The sequence below is a fragment of the Indicator indicator genome, chromosome 8 (genome assembly GCF_027791375.1).
Source record: "Indicator indicator isolate 239-I01 chromosome 8, UM_Iind_1.1, whole genome shotgun sequence".
Taxonomy (NCBI): domain Eukaryota; kingdom Metazoa; phylum Chordata; class Aves; order Piciformes; family Indicatoridae; genus Indicator; species Indicator indicator.
In genome coordinates this window covers 20,104,969-20,126,404 of record NC_072017.1, presented here as the reverse complement: position 1 = coordinate 20,126,404, position 21,436 = coordinate 20,104,969, and the positions used below count along the sequence as shown (strand labels likewise).

General features: G+C 39.1%; 1 protein-coding gene across 1 annotated transcript in view; it reads left to right on the top strand.

The window, feature by feature from the left end:
* Nucleotides 1-3,720: 3,720 nt before the first annotated feature.
* The window catches only part of CPE (carboxypeptidase E), a 57,239-nt gene continuing 39,523 nt past the window's right edge, over nucleotides 3,721-21,436 (top strand). The window contains exons 1-2 of the mRNA XM_054383317.1: nucleotides 3,721-3,869; nucleotides 7,696-8,162. Of these exons, the coding sequence (XP_054239292.1) occupies nucleotides 3,721-3,869; nucleotides 7,696-8,162 (616 nt within the window). The remainder of the gene's footprint in view (nucleotides 3,870-7,695; nucleotides 8,163-21,436) is intronic.

Here is a 21,436-nt window from a genome sequence, read left to right as displayed (position 1 = left end):
TGCAAAAAAACCCAAAATAAAACAAAGACAAAACCTGGGATGACTTGTATCTATCCTTTTTTTAAAAAAAAATACTTTAAAAAAAAAAAAAAAAAGAAAAATTCTCAATTTTATCTTTAATGTTGCCCACTTTTGGATCCAGGTAGAATTATATATCTACACTGAAATTGGACTTAGGTTTTTTAAAATATATATTCTTAAATTTGTGATATAAAATAGAAGAACATATTAACTAGTATCAGCACTGTATTATTTAAATATTGGGTAAAAGTTGCTTAAAACCAAAACATCTGTTAATGGGAAGCTTGAACAGGCCTTTTGCACACTGGATAATGCAAACTGTTAATAATAGAACTCCTGGCTAACATGAGTTAGCACAGACATTCCTGGTATAGATTTATTGTGTTATTTTAAATTACAGATAAAAAGAATAGAAGGTTTTCTTTGAAGAAACTTTTTTGCTGCTCTTTTGAAGTTGGTCTGTCAGTGTACTTGGCATTTACATTACATTCCTCTGTTGTAATTTGCTGAACTGACTTGTTGCTATATTTGCACTTGTGACTGATGAAATAAATGTGGTTTGGTTTGATGTGTGTGTTTATACCTTTCTTATGTTTTTTCAATACAAAGCTGTGACATAAACCACATAGGATACAGCATATTCTTCTGCTCTCTTTAATGAGGAAGAATTATTTCTTTTACTATGGTCTGCAACAGTTCTATCTGTTAAACTTAGACAGCACTAACAAATGGAAATAGAGCACATCACGTAAATTCTGCTGGTTTGTGTTTTGGAGGACCTGGATGCAGATCTACTTAGTGTAGTGACAACTTCCAGGCCATGTGTATTTTATCAAACCACAGCATTCACAAACTAGAATCTTAACATGTACTACTTGAGTTGCATTACTAGTAGAAGTAGTCTAGTATTGTTGAATCTATTCTAAACATTTATCTATTGCATAGGAAACAACACTGCAAGTATTTAAGAAGAACTTAAACCTTTATAAAGATCACTCACTTTGTATTTTAATGTCAGTTGCAATTCAGACTCCAAATATAACTTCATCTACCCTGTAAGTCCTTTAGAGGTGTGTGCAGTATTTTTCTTGCTCAAGACCACCTAAATATTCATGCTGCTTCACATGCAGTCTGGTGTAATACTCAAAACAGGCACTGCTGTGGAAGTGCAGATCAGATCAAGCCTTCTACCAAAATATTATTGACAGAGGATTCAAATTCCTGTTCTGCATGTGCTTTGTAGAAGCTTTTACTTCTCTGTCTGTATCCCTATTGAAATTCAGTGTTCTCCCCCTTACCTCTAAAGGGAAGTAAAAATACTTGACTGTGACAGGTGAGTGGAAGCTGAAATCCCTGTATTGTTCCCTTTTTTAGCAGGGGACTGGTACTTAAGACTCCTTGAATCCATATGCACTGCCAGCCTTAACTCTCCATGTTGGAAGTGACCTCATTAATGAGATTTCAAAGATGGCCATTATCCTCTTTGCTTTGTTTACTCCCACTCTTATCCTGCAGCTGCAGCTATACTTAGCTTTATTTCACTGAACCCCTAGCCTAAAATACAAGGAGGTTTCAGTGCTTCAGATTTTCTCTGAGTACATGATTCTGTTCACTGCTTCTCAGCCCACTGGCTTGTTCTTATGCATGCACTGTTGCAAAATTGGGTGCATTACCTTGCTGTCTCAGCCCTTGGAGAGCTCAATCAGTGCACTAAGAGCCTGGCAAAATGACTATGAAGTTACAATGGATATTCCGCTTTCTAAAATGATTTAGAAAATAAGAAACCACTGGTCCCATCCTTATATGTAGTGGGCATGGAGTGGCTTATTTTGTGTTCATGAGTTGAACCCATATTTTTCTGGCATCTGTTGCTATTTCAGGATTCTGGATAATTTTATGTACATCCTTAGTGTACAATGTGATTGCATCATTGCTTTTGATCCTCTTTCTGTAACAAATCTGTAGAGTTATGCAAGCTGTGCTTTATGAATTTATTTTTTGCCAAAAACATGTGCCCACTGTGCCTCTGTTAACACAGGAACTTGCATTTGAAAACCATAGGCTTGTTTTGCTTGCAGGACTCAGACTCTCATTTTACCACCACCCCACCATTTCAAATGTGGGACCTTGAATTTATTACCATGATGGCTAGTAAATGATATACCTCATTACTGTGTATATTTTATGCATACCAAGGATTGTGTTAGGCAATTACATTTTTTTAGGCTTTATTACATAAGATTTCACCGAGTTTGGAGGGCTTTTTCTATATTTTGTGAGAGAGATTGGAGCGTGGCATGTTCTGAAAACTTAGAAGGTTCTGTGCAATAGAAAAATTATGAGAGCGACACACAGGTAACAGGTTTTGGCTCTTCACAAGGCACAACACAATCTTACACCATCTGTTGTCCTTTATCCTCTTTAGCAAGGAGGCAGATGTAGCTCTTGAAAGTGGTAGGATATGGAAATAAATGGGGGAGCAACATTGCCCATAACTTAATCTTTTCTTGAAAGTCCGTTTTAGTTTGTGAGGCTCATCTGTAGGAAAGAACAGCTTGTACTATCCCTTAGAATATGAACCCGAAAAAAAGATTAAAAATATAATTGTTAAGATTAGAGTTGCAAAATGATCACCTACTTTTGGCTGTTCTTGTGAAATACTTAATAAGGAGGTGTATATTACTCTACAGCACAGTTTGACAGAAAATATTAATAAAGACATATTATGATTGTATTTGTGGATTATATCACTTCATTTATTTTTCTCACTGAGTTTGTATTAAATGATTGCAGAGTGGTTTAAATAATTTTAAAGAAAAGTGTGATAAGTTTCTATATTTTTAAGGTTTATTGTTATTGAAAATGATATTGTTTAAACCTAAATTATGGCTACAGATAGCTATTGCTTAACTGCAGTGTCCAGTTCATTGCCTCCAAATGCCCATCCCATTACTGCTGCCTCTCTGTCAGCTGCAGCCTTCTGCTAAATCTGAACTATTCAATGCTTTAAGTGGCATGTCCAGGAAGAAGGCAACTTTTTGACATTGGTTCTTGCTATGATTTTCTATCTGTGAAGGTAATAAACACAGCAGTAAAATCATGATTCAGATAAGCTTTTCACTAGATTATATCATGCCCTCCACAGTAAGGCATTTCCTCTATTTCTTAAATAATTAGTTTGTCTTTGAATTTTTGATGTCTTGTTTCAGCTGTAGGTATCGGAACTACATGTCCAGATCGTTCACTCTTAATACCACCTTGGTGGCATAATTGTTTCCTTCCTCTTAATCATTGTCCTTCAGTCTAAACATTCAAAGATAAAATTATCTGTTCTGCAGCAGCTAATATAGTCATTACCCATCTATTGTGATCTCTTGATGCTTCTAGTAATACTGGTGCTACTAGTCGGAGTGTTATGAGCATGATTTCTATTTCTTGCTTGAGTGTGTTTGTTGCTCTGAAGTATATAAATTACTTACTAAGTAATCCAGATTACATTCCAGAGCTGCCATATCCTTATTATTCACCACTCCTTGTCATCCACAGATTTTAATAAATTGATTCACATGTATATAATCACTGAATAAATTAGTCCCCAGACTTGAAATACCAGTCCCTGTAGAAGACCAGAACACTCCTGTTAGATAATGACTCACTACTTTTTAAAACCCCTGTCAGCCAGTTATGTGAACTCTCTCAATGATCCTGCACGGTGGTTTGTATGACAGTGCTCAGCCCTGTAGCTGTGCCGTCTCAGAAATGGCATGGCAGTTCAGTGTCCAGGACCCCGTGTCATCCCAGGAGCAACCCTCTGAAAGAAGAGGCAGCAATAAGCCACGGCCATTTGTGTACGTGTGCACCAAGTGTGCATGGCAGGCACATTTCATGTTAAATTTAACTTGCAGTCTGTAAAGAGGATCCAAGCAGAATTGTTGCATGTATGAAATTTTTCACCACGTCAGCAAGAGCATGGTAAGATCTTAATACCTGATAGGGTTGGGTTTCAGTAACATGGGTGAGTCATCTAACAGGTGGAGATAATAAATGGTTCAGTCTTACATAAATGAAAGCTGGTGGTTGTCTTTTCTCTTCCCTTTCAGCAACTTACATTTAGCCTGTTCTCAAGGTACTGCAAAAGCCACAGCTTTCCATATCTCACGCCTATTTTGCAAATATCCATTAAATATAGCTGCTGAGTTGTGCAAGACATTTTGGAGGTTGGTGGAAGAAGCTACTGCCTGAAGGTGCAGCTTCAGTTGACCAGAGTTACCAGGTCATGTATATAGTCACCATTCATGTAAGTTTTATAAAAGTTTCTTACAGCTCACAAGTTGTCTCTACCTACTTGGCCAGTAATTTCTTAATACTGAGATAAACTGTTTTATTTTCTTAAATTGATTAGAGTTATTCTATTTCTGTCATTAATTTCTTCATTGAAACTCTTACCAGCCTTTACTTGATCTATTAAGATATAAGATGGTTTACAGCTGTTGGTTTGGGTTTGGTTGGTTTTTTGTTTTTTTTTCTGAATAAAACCCTAATTTGTCTTTCAGTTTTTTTCCAAGGATTGAAAATGTGGTATATTAGCAGGTCAAAAACAGCCTTCCTCAGAGGGGAGCTTAAAGACCAACTACTGATTTAGTCTTGCTGATCTGATGTTCAGCATCTTGTTTGCTTGTTTGTGTCTTGCTTATGCAGTATAGTGCACTCTTTCCAAGTAAAATCAGAGAAGTTTACTGCGTGTTTCCATGCTGTAATTATTAGCAGTACTTTGTTATTAGTAATGCAAATGTCTGATTTTCATCATAGAGTGCTTTTAGGTGTTCTATTGTTCCTAACGTACTTCTACTGGTTTTAATGGATGCAGCTTTAGGGTTCTCATTTTGGGTTATATAAGAAAACAGCTGCCTTGTCTTCACAAAAAAAGTGAAGAGTTACTCAAGTCTTGTAAGCAGAACTCTCTGAGTGTGAGGATTTGGGGCTTCTTTGGGGAAGATTTATTTATGTACTTGCTCATTAATTGTGATTTGCTGAATAAAAGACAGCTTCAGGCAAGTCAAAAGTATTTGAAAATCTGAATCACATTTGGTAAATTGCTTGGCCAGGAGAATGGAATGATGTGTAAATAGTTATATGAATATTATATATGCATTTCTCTCTATGTATTTATCTATAAAAAAGTATTTTTGGAAATGTCACTGAAGCTTTCTCCACCACTACCAAATTATTTGGGCTTCATCTGTTGGCAAAATAGTATCTACTATTCAGTGTGACATACAGACAAATGAATGAAGTAAGCCAGATTTGAAATCTGATGAGAACATTTCCTGAACAGGGAGCACTTGAGCTCTGCTCCCTGCTCTAATTAGTATTATTAGCTTACAAGGCCAGGTTATGTGTATAGACTGGGAATGCCCTTAGTTAGAGTATTGCCCTGAAAGTAAGGCAAGTGCAAAACCTTCTTCCATTTTACAACGAAATTTAGCCCTAGCCTGCAATGACACTCATAATTTCTGAACTATGGAAAATAGGAGGAGGGGTTGGATACAAAGGAAGTTATCAATTTATTCCTCCTGCTCAGTTCTGTGAATGCTCCTAAGTTCTCTCAGAATGTAATCAATTGTTTTGTAATCCCTTGTTAAAAAGAAATCAGTACATGTGAACTCAGAATAGAATATTTGATAGTATATGAAACATTCTCTTTTACACAGGATGTGTGTGCACGTGTTTTTAGAGGTAATCCTCACTTTCTTTTTTTAGGGGTGAGGCTTAATATGTCTGGAAATTTTATGTAAATCCATTCAGATCTAGTTGAGAGACTAATTACGTGTAGTGGAATAGTAACTCAGTGTTTGAAAAGACAAAAAGAAATAGACAGTTTCTGAGCCTTGCTTGTATCTTTTAGTGAAACGGTATTTTTGGCAAATAAATTTGAATGGAAGCCAATGAGAGCTGCTACACTGCACAAAGGTTTTTTGACTAATTAGAAAGTCTTCCCTGAAAATGGTACTGTAAATCTGAAATCACATCATCACCATATTGGTTTGCTTTATACATAAGGCACAAAGCAAAGCGATGAGGAAAACAAGGAATATTTAGCCTGTGAAGAATGCAGCTAACTATACTGATGAAGAATGTGAATCTTCTGCATGCTAAATCAAGTACCTTCATTTATAGTTCATTTTGGAGCTCTATAATGTGCATGTATAATTGTAAAATAGTGTGAAATAATACCTGATTTCATGATACAATTCATGCTGTTAGGGAGAAGTCAGAGGGACAGCACCTCTATGATTCTAAATCTGAATGATGACCTTGGTAAAACAGTGTATCTAGGAGTCTCTGTACACCTGGTCTTGTAAAATGCTTAGAATATACCTGCATCATCGTAACTCCAGACCTAATATGACATGATATAGCTGTTTCCCAAAGTTTTCTAGCAGTAAGAATGGAGAGTTAAAAGCTCCAAAAAGTGCTCTGAGGGTGCTTTTGCATGTAGTTGCATTATTGGAATTAAACTGAGCAGAGAAGCTTCTGAACCTGGTTGGTTTTGCAAGATAAAGGACTGGGTGAGCTGACCTTTGACTCTTGTTATAAAGAAATTCATCAAGTAATCCAGGCCTGATAGTCAGGACATTGAAATATAGCAAATATAGAGACATGGATATATAGATTTTTCTATAGAGTAGTTGCATGTTCAGATCTGAGTTTCAAATGCCGGATGAGTATCTGAGCTGACACACCACCAAGCGCCAATGAAGTTCTTCTCCTAGAATACATTATTTCAATTATCTTCTTCATCAGAACTAGACAACCTATAATTTAGGAAAATACCCATAGGATCACAAAGGATTGTTGACAAACCTTCCTGAAAAATAATTCAGTATAATTTGGTGATGGAAGAGAATGTTCACAGGCTCACCCTTTTAGATCAGGAGATCAGGATAAAGATCAGGATATGTACTAAATAATATTTAATACTGGGGACAATATTCCATTTCTAGAAGGACGATTTGGATGTGTGGTTCTCAAACTTTTCAAAATTTTTAGCCTCAAAAGTTTTCAGTGAGGCTTTCTGTCCTTTAAAAATAATACTGAGAAGTGGATGTGGAAGTCACTCCTCAGCATTTAGCCTTTTGCCTTTATCCTTTACAGTCCTTTACAGGCTGTTTTGAACATAGTCTAAATACCTATGCCTATAAAAGCAGGTTGCAAAGAACAGAGATGGTTTCAGAAGCATTGCAGTCTAGGAGACACTGTGATTTATTGATACATTGTCAATGGTTCCTCACAAAAGCATTCTCGTAGTGGGGCGTGCTGAGTGAGTACTCTCAGTATCAGAAACTCTTGCTTTATCCTTCTTTAAGTGTGATGCAGCAAAGCAACCTCAGAGATGGTTGTTGATAGTTTTCCCTGTGAAGTCAATCAATTACATTTGTGCTATACTGCAGCAGTGCTGTGTGACTCTTTCATGGAGCATCCTAACAACTCATTTGGGGTTTTTTTGACAGCGGGTTACTTCGGTGGGGCTGAACGAATGCCGTGCAGGACAAGAGTATTTCACCCAATAAAATAAAGCAGCAGCGCAGAAAACGTGCCCTTGGGTTCTTCCAATGCTTTTCCTGCACCTGGCGGCCGAAAACAGCGTTAGCGGCTTTCGTCCGCACCTCGCAGGTCCGGTGCGGCGGGTCCAGGCTCACGCCTCCGCGGGGAGCTCTCGCTCCTCCCGGCGCGGACACAGGCGGAGCAGCCGGTGCCTCCCCTTCCCACCTCCTCCGCCCGCCCCCCGCTCCTTTCCTCCCTCCCTCCCGCCGGAGCCGGCGGCATCTGCGCGGCCGCAGGCGGCGGGCAGCCAGGCGGGATGGCGGTGCGGATGCTGCTGGCTCTCTGCGGGGTGCTTGCTGCCTGCCGGGCGGCGGAGCTGGCGGCGGGGGCAGGGGGTGCCAGCCGGCGGCGACGGCTGAGCTCCGAGGAGGGCATCTCCTTCGAGTATCACCGGTACTCCGAGCTGCGGGAGGCGCTGGTGGCCGTGTGGCTGCAGTGCCCGGCCATCAGCAGAATCTACACGGTGGGGCGCAGCACCGAAGGCCGGGAGCTCTTGGTCATCGAGGTCTCTGACCGCCCCGGCGAGCATGAGCCCGGTAAGGGGAAGCGGCAGCACTGGCCCCCAGCGGTACCCGCACCTGGCGGCAGGTAGCGGCGAGGCGGAGCGGGGCTGCTGCCCGTGACTGCTGCATTGGGTCCGGCGGCAGTGGGCAGACTCTGCCCTGTGCACTCCGGTAGCGGCACCGGCTGTCAACGATTGCTTTCGTTAGGTTTATTCTCCTGTTAAAGAGAGGAATGCGCTAAATGCAGCAGCAATCAGGAACGAACGCGCTGCCATCTGCTGTGTGGGCAAGCAGCTGATGCAGATGTGCTGGAAGGGAAGGCGTTGGCCTCCCCGTTTCCTGGCACGAACCAAACTGTCGGGGGAAAAGCATGAGGTATAGAGCGTGCCCCTGAGAGCTGTGGAACACAGCAGGCTGCCCGCCCAGGCTTTGCTGCCGCTGCAGGCGTGTGCAGGGCTGTCTTAGGACGTGGGGTTATGTGTGCCTGGGATTTGAGACATTTCTTACAAAAGGGGATGTGATGATGGACACCGTGCATTGTTTCATTCCTGTAAGCGTGCATCTTTCATAGTTTCCCATTTCAGAATCTTGTGTATGTGTGAAAAGGCTTAATCTGGAAAGCCACTCAGTACCTGAGGTCCAGCCGCAAGCCACCTGCAGTCACGTCTTCACATTTCCCTCTGTAGGCTACAGAACAGGTCTGGAAGTCTGTGAAGATGTGGCTTCTGTGGGTCTCTGTGGATTTGGTGTATACAATTAGTGCTTCATGATCTGCTGCCTGAGTATAACCTTGCTTTGCATCCTCAGGGGACTTAGATTTTTACTGACTGCATTAGGGCTACTGATAAAACTTAAGAGGCGATATTTTGCACAGGGAAGACAGAAGAGGAAGGTAGGGTAGCAAAGCATTGTCTTGAAATGAAAAATGTGGGAACTGCAGTGAAATTTGAAAAAACATTCTTTGTGGTATGTTGCCATCTTGATATGAGGGTGATTCTGAAGCTAAGAATTAATCTATTGCACTATGTGATTTGCATGCTAGAATGGTACACAATTGTCATTGAGACTTAGCTTTACTGTCAGAGGACAGTTGCTATAGCTTGTTTAAATTTGGCATTTCTGTCAAGCCAGCTGACATAAGGGACAAAAAAGGCACTGTGCAGTCTGAGAAAGGGCCATGGCTCTTCCTAGAGACACACTTCTCCTGTGTGTGAGAAAGGGGTTGTCGCTGAGGCCAAATAAGAGAGAATCCAACCATATATCAATGAGTGATAGCAAATTGCAGAAAAGAAAATTTACTGTGGACTGCATCAATATATAAGCTACAGTAAATGTCAAGCATTTCCTAGAACTTGCTCGGCCCCTCACAAAGGGAGCCCTATAGATGAAAATGCCACATGTGTAACATCTAAATCACATGGCAGGGAATGTGATGAGTCCTAGTAATCTGTAGTGTTGGATGCTGAAAATGCTGTTTTTTACAGAGGATTAACCAGGGCTTGAACCAGAGCAACATCATTGTTTTATTTCAGTCCTCAGTTTCATTCTGCAATGTACTGAGCATTTCTCAAAAAGTGGAGAGCTGCTGCATCTTTTGCTATCTGCAGTGGCATATGAGAGAAACTCAGGATCTTTTTAGGAAGGGCAACAAGCCAGACCCCATACCTAGTTATGGTTGTGCTTCTTTGAGATAACTATAAAGGCATTGTTAGCATCCCTGCTGCTTTGTTACAGTGCCTAAACAGCTACATATTGTGCTAGTGGTTGCATTAGAGGTGGTTTCTTCTTAATAGAGTGCCCTTTCTTCCACCATGTAGTAAAAGATAGCACTGTTTCTTTTTCTATGTGAGCTTTTTAAGCTGTGCAGTAAAAGTGAAGCCTTGTGCCAGTCTTGGCAGAAATTATGAGGCCAATTCTGCAGCTCGTATCTGAGGGGGATCTTCACTTGCTCTGAGCATCCACGCCTGATTCCTAGGGCAACCAACAAGAATAAGGATATTCTGTGTGATTCAAGCTTGTAGGACCAGTACCTGATTTATCACAATCTATTGTTAAAAAAAGTAATTAAACAAAAACAGGGAGATTCACTGATGCACACATAGATGTAGTTTTTTCTTTTTTTTTCATGACAGGCTAAGAAGTGGTTATTCCTGAACACAATCTGTTCCTACAAGATATCCTGAGTGTCACAGGGTTTATTTTTAAATATACATAAGCATAAATGAAGCATATGCTGTGACTTACAGGTTTACAGTCTGTAGAGAGCTCAAGCTTCTAGAAGCCTGGTGAGTAATGCAGGGATGATGCCTGAATTGTCTAGTGAACCAGTGCATAAACAAAAGAAATAAATGTTTGTTTTCACTTAGTGAGGAAGTTGACAACAAAATAAATCAGGAAAGTGCCAGCAGTGCATCAATAAAGACTCTTTGTACTGAGTAAAGAGGCTTTGTACTGAGTAAATCAAATGCTTCATATACATGCATACATTGCATAATCACACGCATTCCACGGCTGTGCAGCATTGTGTGAATGCATTAGTTCATATGCATGCATATAGATCAACTTCTATTTTAGATTATCAGCTACTTTTGAAAATGAATCTGTAATATATGTACAATATTTGGAAAAGAAGGCATGAGAGAAATGGGAAAAATTTAAAATATGCTTTAGACTTCCAGAGCAACTGGAACGAATCCTTAGTGAATGAAGCAACTGGAACATATCATTAAGGCCTCATCTTTTTACTGAGGTAAATATATGTTATGAGATTTATTTAAAAGTCTTGATACTGTATTGGAAACCAGAATGACTCCATAAGAGCCAATCCAGTTTCTTGCATAAACATACAAAGTGTCTTGGCAAATCTTGGAAACCTGGATTAGTCACTTAGAAGATGTGAACTGAGCGCTCGCTGAGCTCTTCTCAGGGACATGCTAACTGCCAGAAGGGTGAGACAGCCTAAAGCTTCTGATTCTGCATGAAATACTCAGAGAATGTGCTACCTTTTCTTCAGTCTTGAACACCATGCTACCTGTGGTTCATGCCAAACAGTTTGATCTAACATTTCACTGTTTTGGGTTTTCAGTAGCAGCAATTTCTTTTGGCTGATAGTGTATCCATGTTGGAGGTTAGAGCCTACAATCATTGATGGAAAACAGGCCCCTGAATAAAACTACAATCATTGATGGAAAACAAGCCCCTGAATAAAGAGAGACAAAATCCAGAGATGAAGACATTTGAACTTTAGGAAACAAGTTTTACACTGGTGGGGACTAGATCATTAAGGCAGAGGAAGACTTGAATAAGACTATATCAATGGTTAGAATTAGGTGTTGTATGAACCTGGACTGGAAGTAATCAAAATGTTTGAGAGTATCTTTGATTATACGTAATAACACAATTTTGTCTGTTGCTTGCTAAAAATTGACAAAGTTGACAAAAGATTGCAGATGACAAGGTGAGATAAACTGAGGAGAAAGAGATTGTGAGAAGCTGATGATGCACCAAAGGACACTTAATAGTAAATTACAGAGTAATTCTGGGGCAAACAAACCAATATTTTGTTTTAGTCCAGGTGCAGAATACTGACTATGCCTGAGAGGCTCTTGCTTTGAATATCTGGTGTTATGCTGAACAATTAACATATTGAGGATTTTTTTTTAATCACTGTAAATAAGCTCATTTTGAGCAGAAGTTTGTATTCTTCAATAGCAATAGAAATATATTTGGAATTGATTAATGCCAAAAGCAGTTCCTCTACCATTAATGTTCAGCTACTTGTTTAGGCATGCTGCCACTTCTGACTCATTTGTACCATTGATTTTAGTGGTGCAAGATCAATCCCTTTCATTACTGTTTCACTTTGAACATGAAAATGAAATATTCTTTGTTGTTTTCTGATTACATGGCAAAAATAGAAGAAGTTTCTCTCAAAGAGTTTTCTTTAAAAAAACTACGATTTTTATTATGGTTATTTTGTGACAAAATCCTCAAAGTAAGGATTATTAACTGACTAGTTATGTTTGTTACAGACACAGGCACTGAAAATTACTAGTGTATCAAATGGAAGGGGGAGAAGATGGGTGAAAATACAGATTTTGTAGCAAGAAAATGATCTGCAGATTTATGATGTTTTCTATGAAATTATTCATGCTAGAGAAAAGGAACCAGAAGTCCTGAAAATATTAGGATATCGGGAAGAAATTATTTATTTTTTTTTCCAAAGGGGCATTTAATTTAGAAGGTTTTTCAGTGTTAATGATTTAATTGTTAATCTTTCTCCTCACAAGTGTCTTTAAAAATACTTCGGATAGAAGGAAAACACTTATTTGTAGTTGTGAGGCATCTGATTTTCTAGAAAATGGCATAATTTGGGCATTTAAGTTTTGAACAACAACAGAACTTTGTAAGCTGGTGAGGCCAGAGCACACTGCACATGAGGTGAGCAGCATTGATGTGACTTCAGTCAATTTTATGAGATGCAGCTTAGCTACATTAATCCTTTGGTCAGTCGCTTTATCAAAGACCCCACTTGGCATGGTGAGGAAATGAATTGGCTGGTTCAATGCTGGCACTGAGCCTAAGAAAGCTGCTTGACTTTCCAGTTTCAGCTTCTGTACTGGGCCCCTTAGGGTCTCCAATGCTAGACTCACAGTTTCTCACACTTGAGACCTGCAATGCTGGACCCATTTACTCCTGCAAAAAACATAGTAAGGGCTGACTGAAAGACAAGTGAAAATCATCCTCTACTGTATATTAATGAATGAGGAAATCCAAGACCTGTCTGCTAATACATGGACTATATTCTAAGTCTTTTTCGTTGAAGTGCTCCGTCACTCAGCTGTGGCACCAGCCATGTGAGCTAATACTTTCCATGATAAATAATTGTGCAAGTAAAGCTGAAAAATTCACAGGGAAAAAAAATTTTGTGTGCAGTGCTTGGATTTCAGTTTTGCACAAAACACATTTTAAAAATGATTTAGATGACTATGCAGCGATTCTAGGGAACCAGCAAATGTTGCTCTTTGATGAAGAGAAACAGCAGCAGCAAGACAAAGCAAACGTGCACGTGGCTGCCATGATTTCAGCCCAGTGTGGGCAGGAATCAGTTGCACTGCCTTAGAGTGGTAGCCCAGGAGTGTGGAGACCACTCTACACCTCCTATGGCCCTTGTGGGCTGCCCTGCTTCAGACAGGTGGTGGCAGGGGATTTTATCATGGATGATGTCAGAAAACATGCAGCTTGTCTCTTAGTTATGGTGATGTCATCAGATGCAGACATTCTATTTTTGTCAGTTACAATTAATTACACTGGATTTCATAAAACTAATTTTCCTTATTCTTCGAATTTGCAAGCAAAAGCCTTGTGAACTTTTTTATGGGCCCTATTAATATTTTCCAAATTTGCAGGGCAATAATACAAAGAGCTGGTTATTAAATGTAGGTATTAGAAACCCAATCTAATTTTTTGCAGTTTTTATCAATGGCTGCTCATTTGGCATCCCTTTTCTGAAGGGAGGTGTTGAAGGATGTGGGGCTGGTCTCTGGTAAATGTGAGTGCACCAAGTTCATACTCACACAGTTGCATTGCATGAAAGCAGGGGCTGTAAATAGGTTGTATGAAACGTTTTGGGGCTGTAATGGAACTTTTTTTATCAGGAGTACAGGTGATGCTGTGCAGACCATGTTGTGCTTTCACTTTTTTCCGTCAGCTGTGGTTCAACTTCTCTCCTTCTCTGGTGGCTTACGTTTTGTGATCATCTTTAAAGGCAAGCTGCTCTGGGTAGCAGGGTAACAGGAGCACCTGCAGTGCCAGACTGTGTGAGGAGGGCAGCTGCTGGTGTCTACCGGGAGGTATAAAGCAAAATGAAGAATAAAATGTGGTCAAACCTATTATTCACGTAGCCTTTTTAATTTGCATTTTTTCTTTCCTTTGTGCATTGGGGAACAGATTTTCTTTCAGAGCTTGTGAGGATGTTCTGGCTTTCCCATCAAGCACAGCATGGGATATGTTACCAGCTTGCACTTTGGGAGTGCAAATCTGGGCCTGGTTGTATTTCACTCATTCTGCAGAAGACTGAGAGGTTGTAATTAACTTTCCAGTGAATTCCCTCATGGTCTGTAGTGCCACTTAAGGTAAACTACCTGGAGTATCCCAGCTAGGATTTGGCCTGGGTAGTCTCCTGCATGACAGTTTTAATGCTGCCTGCATTCTGAGTGGGATGTCCATTGTCCTTCCTAGATTATGTACGTTGCACAGGTCTTGGGAAGGCAGTAGGATTTGCTGGCAATAAGATGAGTGTCTATACATGGTGAACAGGTTTTTTTTAAAGCATATGTTTTATTTTTAAGAGTCTTTAATAACGTCATTGGAAAAAAAAGTTCTTTGTAGCAAGAAGTCTTTTGGAAATACTTAACATTTTCTTTCTTAAATAAGAAATATTTTCTTAATATTTCTGAATTTGTCCTGTCTTTCTGTTTCAATGTTCAGCTCAAAATGGGTGTAGAATACCAAGAGAAAAAACTGTGCTTATAAAATTCTGATGAAAATCAAGGAGAGGTAGGCATGTTTATAGATCTCACTTGCGGTTAGTTGTTGATGCCATTCACGTTCCCATTAAAGTCAATGGAAATTCACAGTAAGTGCTAGGCAGTCTCTGCAGTGTTTCATAAAGTTACAATGCTCTCACTCCAAATTGCTTCATTGGCTGAGGTATTTAAAGACATCCCCTTTTGTTAGATCATTTTTAAAAGGGTTAAAAGAGTCTGTGTGCTACCTGTGAAAACACTATAGCTCCCATCTACCACATCTCAAAAGTTTCTCTTTCATCTGTTGGAATAACGCAAAGGGCAAACAAGCTGTAGTAAAAAGGGCTGCAATCATCAACAATAAACATGACTCCACAGGAGGCAGTTGTTTTATTTTTCAGACTTAAAATTAGTGTGAGTATGCAGAGGATTCAGAGTTTGTTGATCTGACCCAGGATGGTTTTGGCAATCCCATTCTTTTTGAAAAAGCCAATTGCTGTAATTTCTTTTAAAGAGAAGGGTTGTCATCACCTCCCACATCTGCAGAATGCCTTAACGGTCTCCAGTGAAAACAGGAGGTGAGCCTGTTCTGTTGCTGGTTGGAAGGAAAGGGATGTTTCAGTATGGTGGCATCAACGTGAACTCCAGAGAATTAGTTAGAAGTCTATATAAAGCACAGGGATTGCCTAATATTTAGTGAGATATCTTGTTAAAGGCAGTAAATGGTAGTTCTGTGATTCTAACAAAAAGTGACCTTTGTTATTATATCCATTCTTAATTTTCTTTATTCAGGAGAAGCTGTTTATTTTTCTATAATTTCATGATGAGTATCTCAAGCCTTTAAATTACACACAGCAAAAAGTGCAAGACAGACCTTCCTATTTCAGAATAACCACAACTTTTTTCTTGTGAAAAAAGAGTTGCTACTAGACACAGGCAATAACTTAGTATTAACACTAATTTAGAATTAGTTTTGCATTCATTCCACCTAATATTTGTTTTCAAGAGTTGGTACATGATTGAGAAGCCTACATGCTGCGCATATTCATGCTATAATCTCCCTTTGCTGGTTAGTAGATAGATCTCTTGGTTGGGCTTATAGTGCCCTCTGTAAATGTCTGTTTTCTCTACTGTCTATAAAAGGAGCTGGCACTGGGCAGGCTTCTAACTTAGGAACATGTGCAAGAGCTAAAGGTTAAGAGCTGATTAATCTCAGCCTTTGTCTCATCATCTAAAATACCTTGTTGTGCTTTATATGCTTGCTTTATGAAACAATATTTATGAACCTTATCTGATCTTTCCCGATCAGATTAATTTATGTTGTTAAGTCTTCATACTGATTTTAATTTATGTTCCTCCTGAAAAAAAAAAAAAGTCATGTGTCACATCTTTTTTGGTATACATTTCCTTTTTAAACAAAGGTCTCAAGCATGTATTATTACCATAGACTCTTGCCCTTTTCTTTCTCTGTTTGTTTGGGGTGTTTTGTCTTGGTTTTGTTTTGTTTTCCCATTGAGTTAGGAATTAAGCTGAAAGGAAATTTTGTTTTTTGAATTAAGGAAATGTGAGAACTACAGTGTGTATTTTAAGGCTTCTGGGTCAGTTCATTGAAATGGTTATGAGGGTTATGAGCAGTGAACTAAAGGGGGTATGCTTTATCTACTTCATTTTGGAGTAAGTTGCACATCAAAATCGAGGGTTCAGTGAATTTGGTGTGATGGGCATGTTATATATGAAGCTTACTTTCTGGTATGCTGAGGATAAATAAAGGCACCAAGGGTCTTTGTAGTTAAAAGGTCAAAAAAATATCCTTTTGTAGTTAAAAGGTCAAAAAAATATCCTATCAATAAAATAATAGCAGAGTGGGCAGGTTTCATGTGCCATGCGACATGAATATAAACTCTTTTGGCTGTTGTAGATCTGCATGTTTCATCTCAGGTTTAAGGTTAAAAGCCAGTGCTGTACTGGGGGTGGATTAGGAGCTCTGCAGAACAGTGCTTGGACAATGCATCTTGACTTGCAGAATTTGAGATCAGTATTCTGCCATACTGTGAGGAAATGCCCACAAGTGCTGTGATGTGATAGCTGTTCTGTGAAACTGAAGTTGTTACCTCACTTACTCCTGGGGATAAGAACACAGACTAAAAGTGGGTTCTTGGTCCATGGTGCCTTTCCTTTTGGAGAGGAGGTTTCTTGCAGTGTGCTAATGTTATGCTAGCTGAGTCAGCACCAGCCACATCTTCCTGTGACAGCAGCAGGTAACAAGGTGATTGTCAGAGGGCTGTGGGATTTGAGTCAATACAAAACATATGTCAGAAATACGTCTGTGTAGCTATGGTGGCCAGATAAGAGAGATTATCGAATCATAAACCCGTGGCTGGCAGCTTGAAGGCAATAAACATTGGTTTTAATTAATTATTTTTCCAAAGTGAGACATTTATAACTGTATAAGATAGTAGCTGCTTCCTGGTGGTTTCATCTGGCACCCTTGTTTACTCATGAATTAAGTCTCATGGAGCAAACTGAGATAGTCATTCTTTGGAGCTGTTCATGATTTTGGAACACGAGCTGCCAGATTTACACCCAAAGAAAGATACTGCTTTGGCTGCAGATCCTGCATACATTGAGAACAACAATCATATGTCATTTTGAAAACTTACTCTTAGGTACAGATCTGCCTTAAAGCCAAGTGGAAAGAATCGTTTGATCAGGTGGGACATCTGTCTGGCCAAAGAAATCCTTGCTAGCTTTCCAGTCTAATGATCTGGTAGATTTTTTTTTTTTTTTTGGTATTGAGAAATTATCACCCTGATGTTTACCATATTAGTTCTCCAAACAAAAGATAAACCATGCAATACTTTGCTATAAGAAATAAAAGTATTAGAAAGATAACTGATTGGAAGATACAAATAGCGAAAGGACATTGAGACATTTCAAAGATCAAAACTTTTTGTGTAGTGTGTTTTCTATACCATCACATTAAAGATAGCTGTATAAAATGTGTGAAGTACTGCATGGTTTTCCCCTGAGATTTCTAGCTGCAAGACATGCCATTTGAATGTCCTTTTATTTTTGTGCCACTCAAAAGTAAAGGGATCCCATAGCGCAACTGTCTTTCAGCTACGTATTAGTGTCCTTCAGTGTTATGAACAGCGTATTTCTTGCATATTTGTGATTAACTTTTCCCCTCCCTGTGCTAAGCAGAATGGTGGTTTTGGCTGGCTCTGCATTTTGGCTTGTTGCACAAAAACTCAGTTCTAGACCTGTAAGTAAAATTGGGGTGAGTCTAAGATCTAAATACGCTTTACATTTTGTACACTCCAAAGGGCACTTTTTAAGACTATAGTAAGCAGTAAGCTGAGTCTCCATGTGGGATCTTCACCTGTTATGGACTAGACATTGCTTTAATTTCTTCCTCCATTCAGCTGCTGAGCATCCAGAAATCAAATTGGAGTCAGTGGGAGCTGTACATATGAATCTTTATCAGGAGGTTTCTAAGTCCTAATGTTCAAGCTAACTTGTGTGTCTGCTCTGAAAAAAGATGGCTAAATGTGACTTTCATTCTGCAACAGCTCACACTTCAAAATGAGTAGTCAAAGTTTATGCCTTTCTGAATGAAATGTCTTCTTTCTTTTTGGTGCTGTCCATACATAGTGGTATGAAGAGAAGGAAAAAGCTGCGAGCTTGGGCACTAGCCTACCAAGTGTTTAAATAGTGTCACTGTAGGATTTGTTTCACAGAGAGGAAAAGTGGTTTTGTGATCAAGACATCTGGCTTCCTTCCTGTCTCTGACATGTACTTTTCATCTTTTTGGATAAGAATATCCTATCCCTGTCTCTCAGATTCTCATCTATGTGTCCAGGTTCTCATCTTCCATGCTGCAGGTTAGTGTGTGGCTATGCCATGTACCCAGTATAAAGATACTCAATGGCTAGCATGTGGTTCAGCACTTGATCGACCTTTAAGATGCAATTCCTACCTGCTTCCTGTCAGATGTTTCCTAGTAGCAAATAGCCCTCCTATTTGTGCTGATTCAGCTATGCTACTGGATGTATGCTGAGGAGGAGTCAAGCATTTTGCTCCCTATCTACCCATTTTTTTTTGTTTATTTGTTTAAAAATCTGTTTGGATAGCAAAGGTGTATGAATAAGGTACCAATTCTCTCTTCCAGTGCTGGTAGGTAGAGTCACAACAGAGACATCGATATTTGCAACGTTCCTCTGTGTTACAGTTAGAGATATAAATCCACAGTGAAAATAGAGAGTACAAACCTTCAGTGGAAACCTTACAGTACAAATGTTTAGTGGAAGTCTATAAATAAACAGAAACAGGGGAGCATCTATTCCTTGATACTCCATGGAACAGCTGATTAAATTAATTCTGTGTATAAAGGTAGCCAACACAAAGTGCAAAAATACCTTACAACAGAAGACCCCCTGGATGGAGAAGTTTAAAGGCCAGCAAGCTCATCTGACTTGAAAATTGAAGAATTGTCTGAAATAGATGTTGCCATGGAGACAGAGAGGATTAGCAGCCTGAGACTGATTTCATTGGTCTGCTGCTAGTGCAAGTTGCTTGTTTGAGTAGCGTTAATATGTTGTCTCATGCTGCTTTATATGCTGAGACCATCTGGCATTAGTGGTATTTAAAGGTGCAGTTCTGTTATGGAAAATGTGGCCAATATGATTTGATTTATGCTTGTAAGGTGAGTTACAAGAGTTAAGAGGTGTTAAAAAAGCTGCTTCCTGCACTGAAAAGCTACAATCTCCACAGAAATGATTTGGGACTTTGGGGAGAGGCACGGGAAAATTCAGAAGTTTGTTTTGCAAAATATTTAAAAGTATTGTTTGTTTGTTTGTTATTGGTTGCAGAAGCACATACTTTTGCATGTTTCTTCAAGTGTTTATACGGAGGCAACAATGTTTTTCTTTTAAAAAATAAACCTTTTCACTGTGCACTGAAAAGCTGCTTGAGAGAAACAGCTCCACCACTTTAAACAAGCACAGCATCATACTGCTCATCCTATTGTTTATTAAGCAAAAGGATGATGTAGAGTTAAATGAACAAAAGGAGGGCTAACCCTTTTAAGGTTACTTCAGAGTCCATGTTTTCAAGAAGAAATATTTTCTTTTAGTTTGTATGTATGCTATTAAAAACATATTTTGTAGCAAAGTATTTGATAAGAAAGCTTGTAGAGTCTAAGATAAACCTTTTCTTTGATCTATTTATAGCTGTGAGTCTTCATCTGCTTTCCTTAATACCACTCTGGAGTGGGAGTTATCTTCCAAAGGAGCTTATATGACAGCCTTGACATTCCTCAGACATTTTCACTGGTTTTTTTTCTTTTATAATTATTACCATGATGCTTTTATATTTGCAAGAGTTAAAGAGTGACCAGAAAATGGTCCTGTTTAAACTTACGAGTTCCCATGCAGAGGTTTCTTTCTTTGCTGAGCATCACAGGAAAAGTGACTCTAGGGAAAGCTAGCTGGAGGTTTTGTTCACATGGACAGACTTAAAACCAAACTAAATTTTAAGTTAAAACTTGATAATAAACAGTATGCAAACATAGGAACTGAAGCACTTTCACATTCTTAAGTTATCAGTCTTATGAAATTACTGATGGAAGCATTCCTAACAATGTTATGCAGCTGTGTAACACTTGTTCACAGATACTAATGTGATATTCTTTGGATATTGATGACATATAATAATAAATAAAGCAAAGACTTGGCATCTATTTCACAAATCCCTAGCTTTAAGCTTTTATTCTGAAGCTCTCTCTGAATTTGATGCCAAAATAAATTCTGCATGTAATTTCAGTTGAAATGCAAGACCCAAGAAATATGTAGCTATGGATGTCCTAGCTCCTTTAAATAGCTTTAGAATGATTACATTAAATGCTTAATGTTTTTACAGCTTAGTTCTGTTTTAACTCTGTGAGAATGAATATAGGGCACAGGAAGAAAGCCAAATAACTTATCTCCTCCTGCCACTCCCAACCTGTTGTTCCTTATTTGCAAGTTAGTTTGCTCCCAGGGTAATTTTAAATTTTTTTCTGGAGTCAATCATCCATCTATCTCTGAGGCAAAGCTTGGTGCAGTTTTGGGGATCAATTCACTCCAAGACTCATCTCAGGGTGATATGAACAAGGACTGCTTGAGGACTGCTTGCTGCTGAGCAGTCAATCTTCCAGTGTTACCTCATCATGTCTTGCACTCTCACAACACACCCAGGGTATGCCACACACTTTCACAGTATTGTGCCATGAAGATAATCTTGAGAGGCTGTGACATTTCCCTCATGTGACTGCAGACACTTTGAAGTATATAAACCCACAAGTAATTACTTCTTAAAGACATCCTGTGGGGCCCATTTTGGACTTGTCCAATCAGGATAATCGGAAGGGGCCAGCCCTGAGAGGTGAGGGTGTAAGCCACCTACACCACTTGGCATGAAGGGTCTCCTGTAGGCATAGCCATAATTGTTGGTTTCCAGTTTTGTAATCTGAAGTTATAGTTTCTTGAGAATTATTTGTACTTATAAGCTTTATTTCTGAAGCCATGGATTTTGGTCAGATGCCACTTCATTCCTTTGCAGTATTTGGTTTGTTTCAGTTCTCCAGACATTGAAATTTGACATACCAGTTTTTATAGTCTGGGAATTAACTTTTTTCTTCATTCCATTAATTTCCAAAGTACAATGTCATTTCCATTACTGCTGCATTCCCATAGCTCTTAAATGATCTTGCTGCAGCTGATTAGACTATACACAGATTAT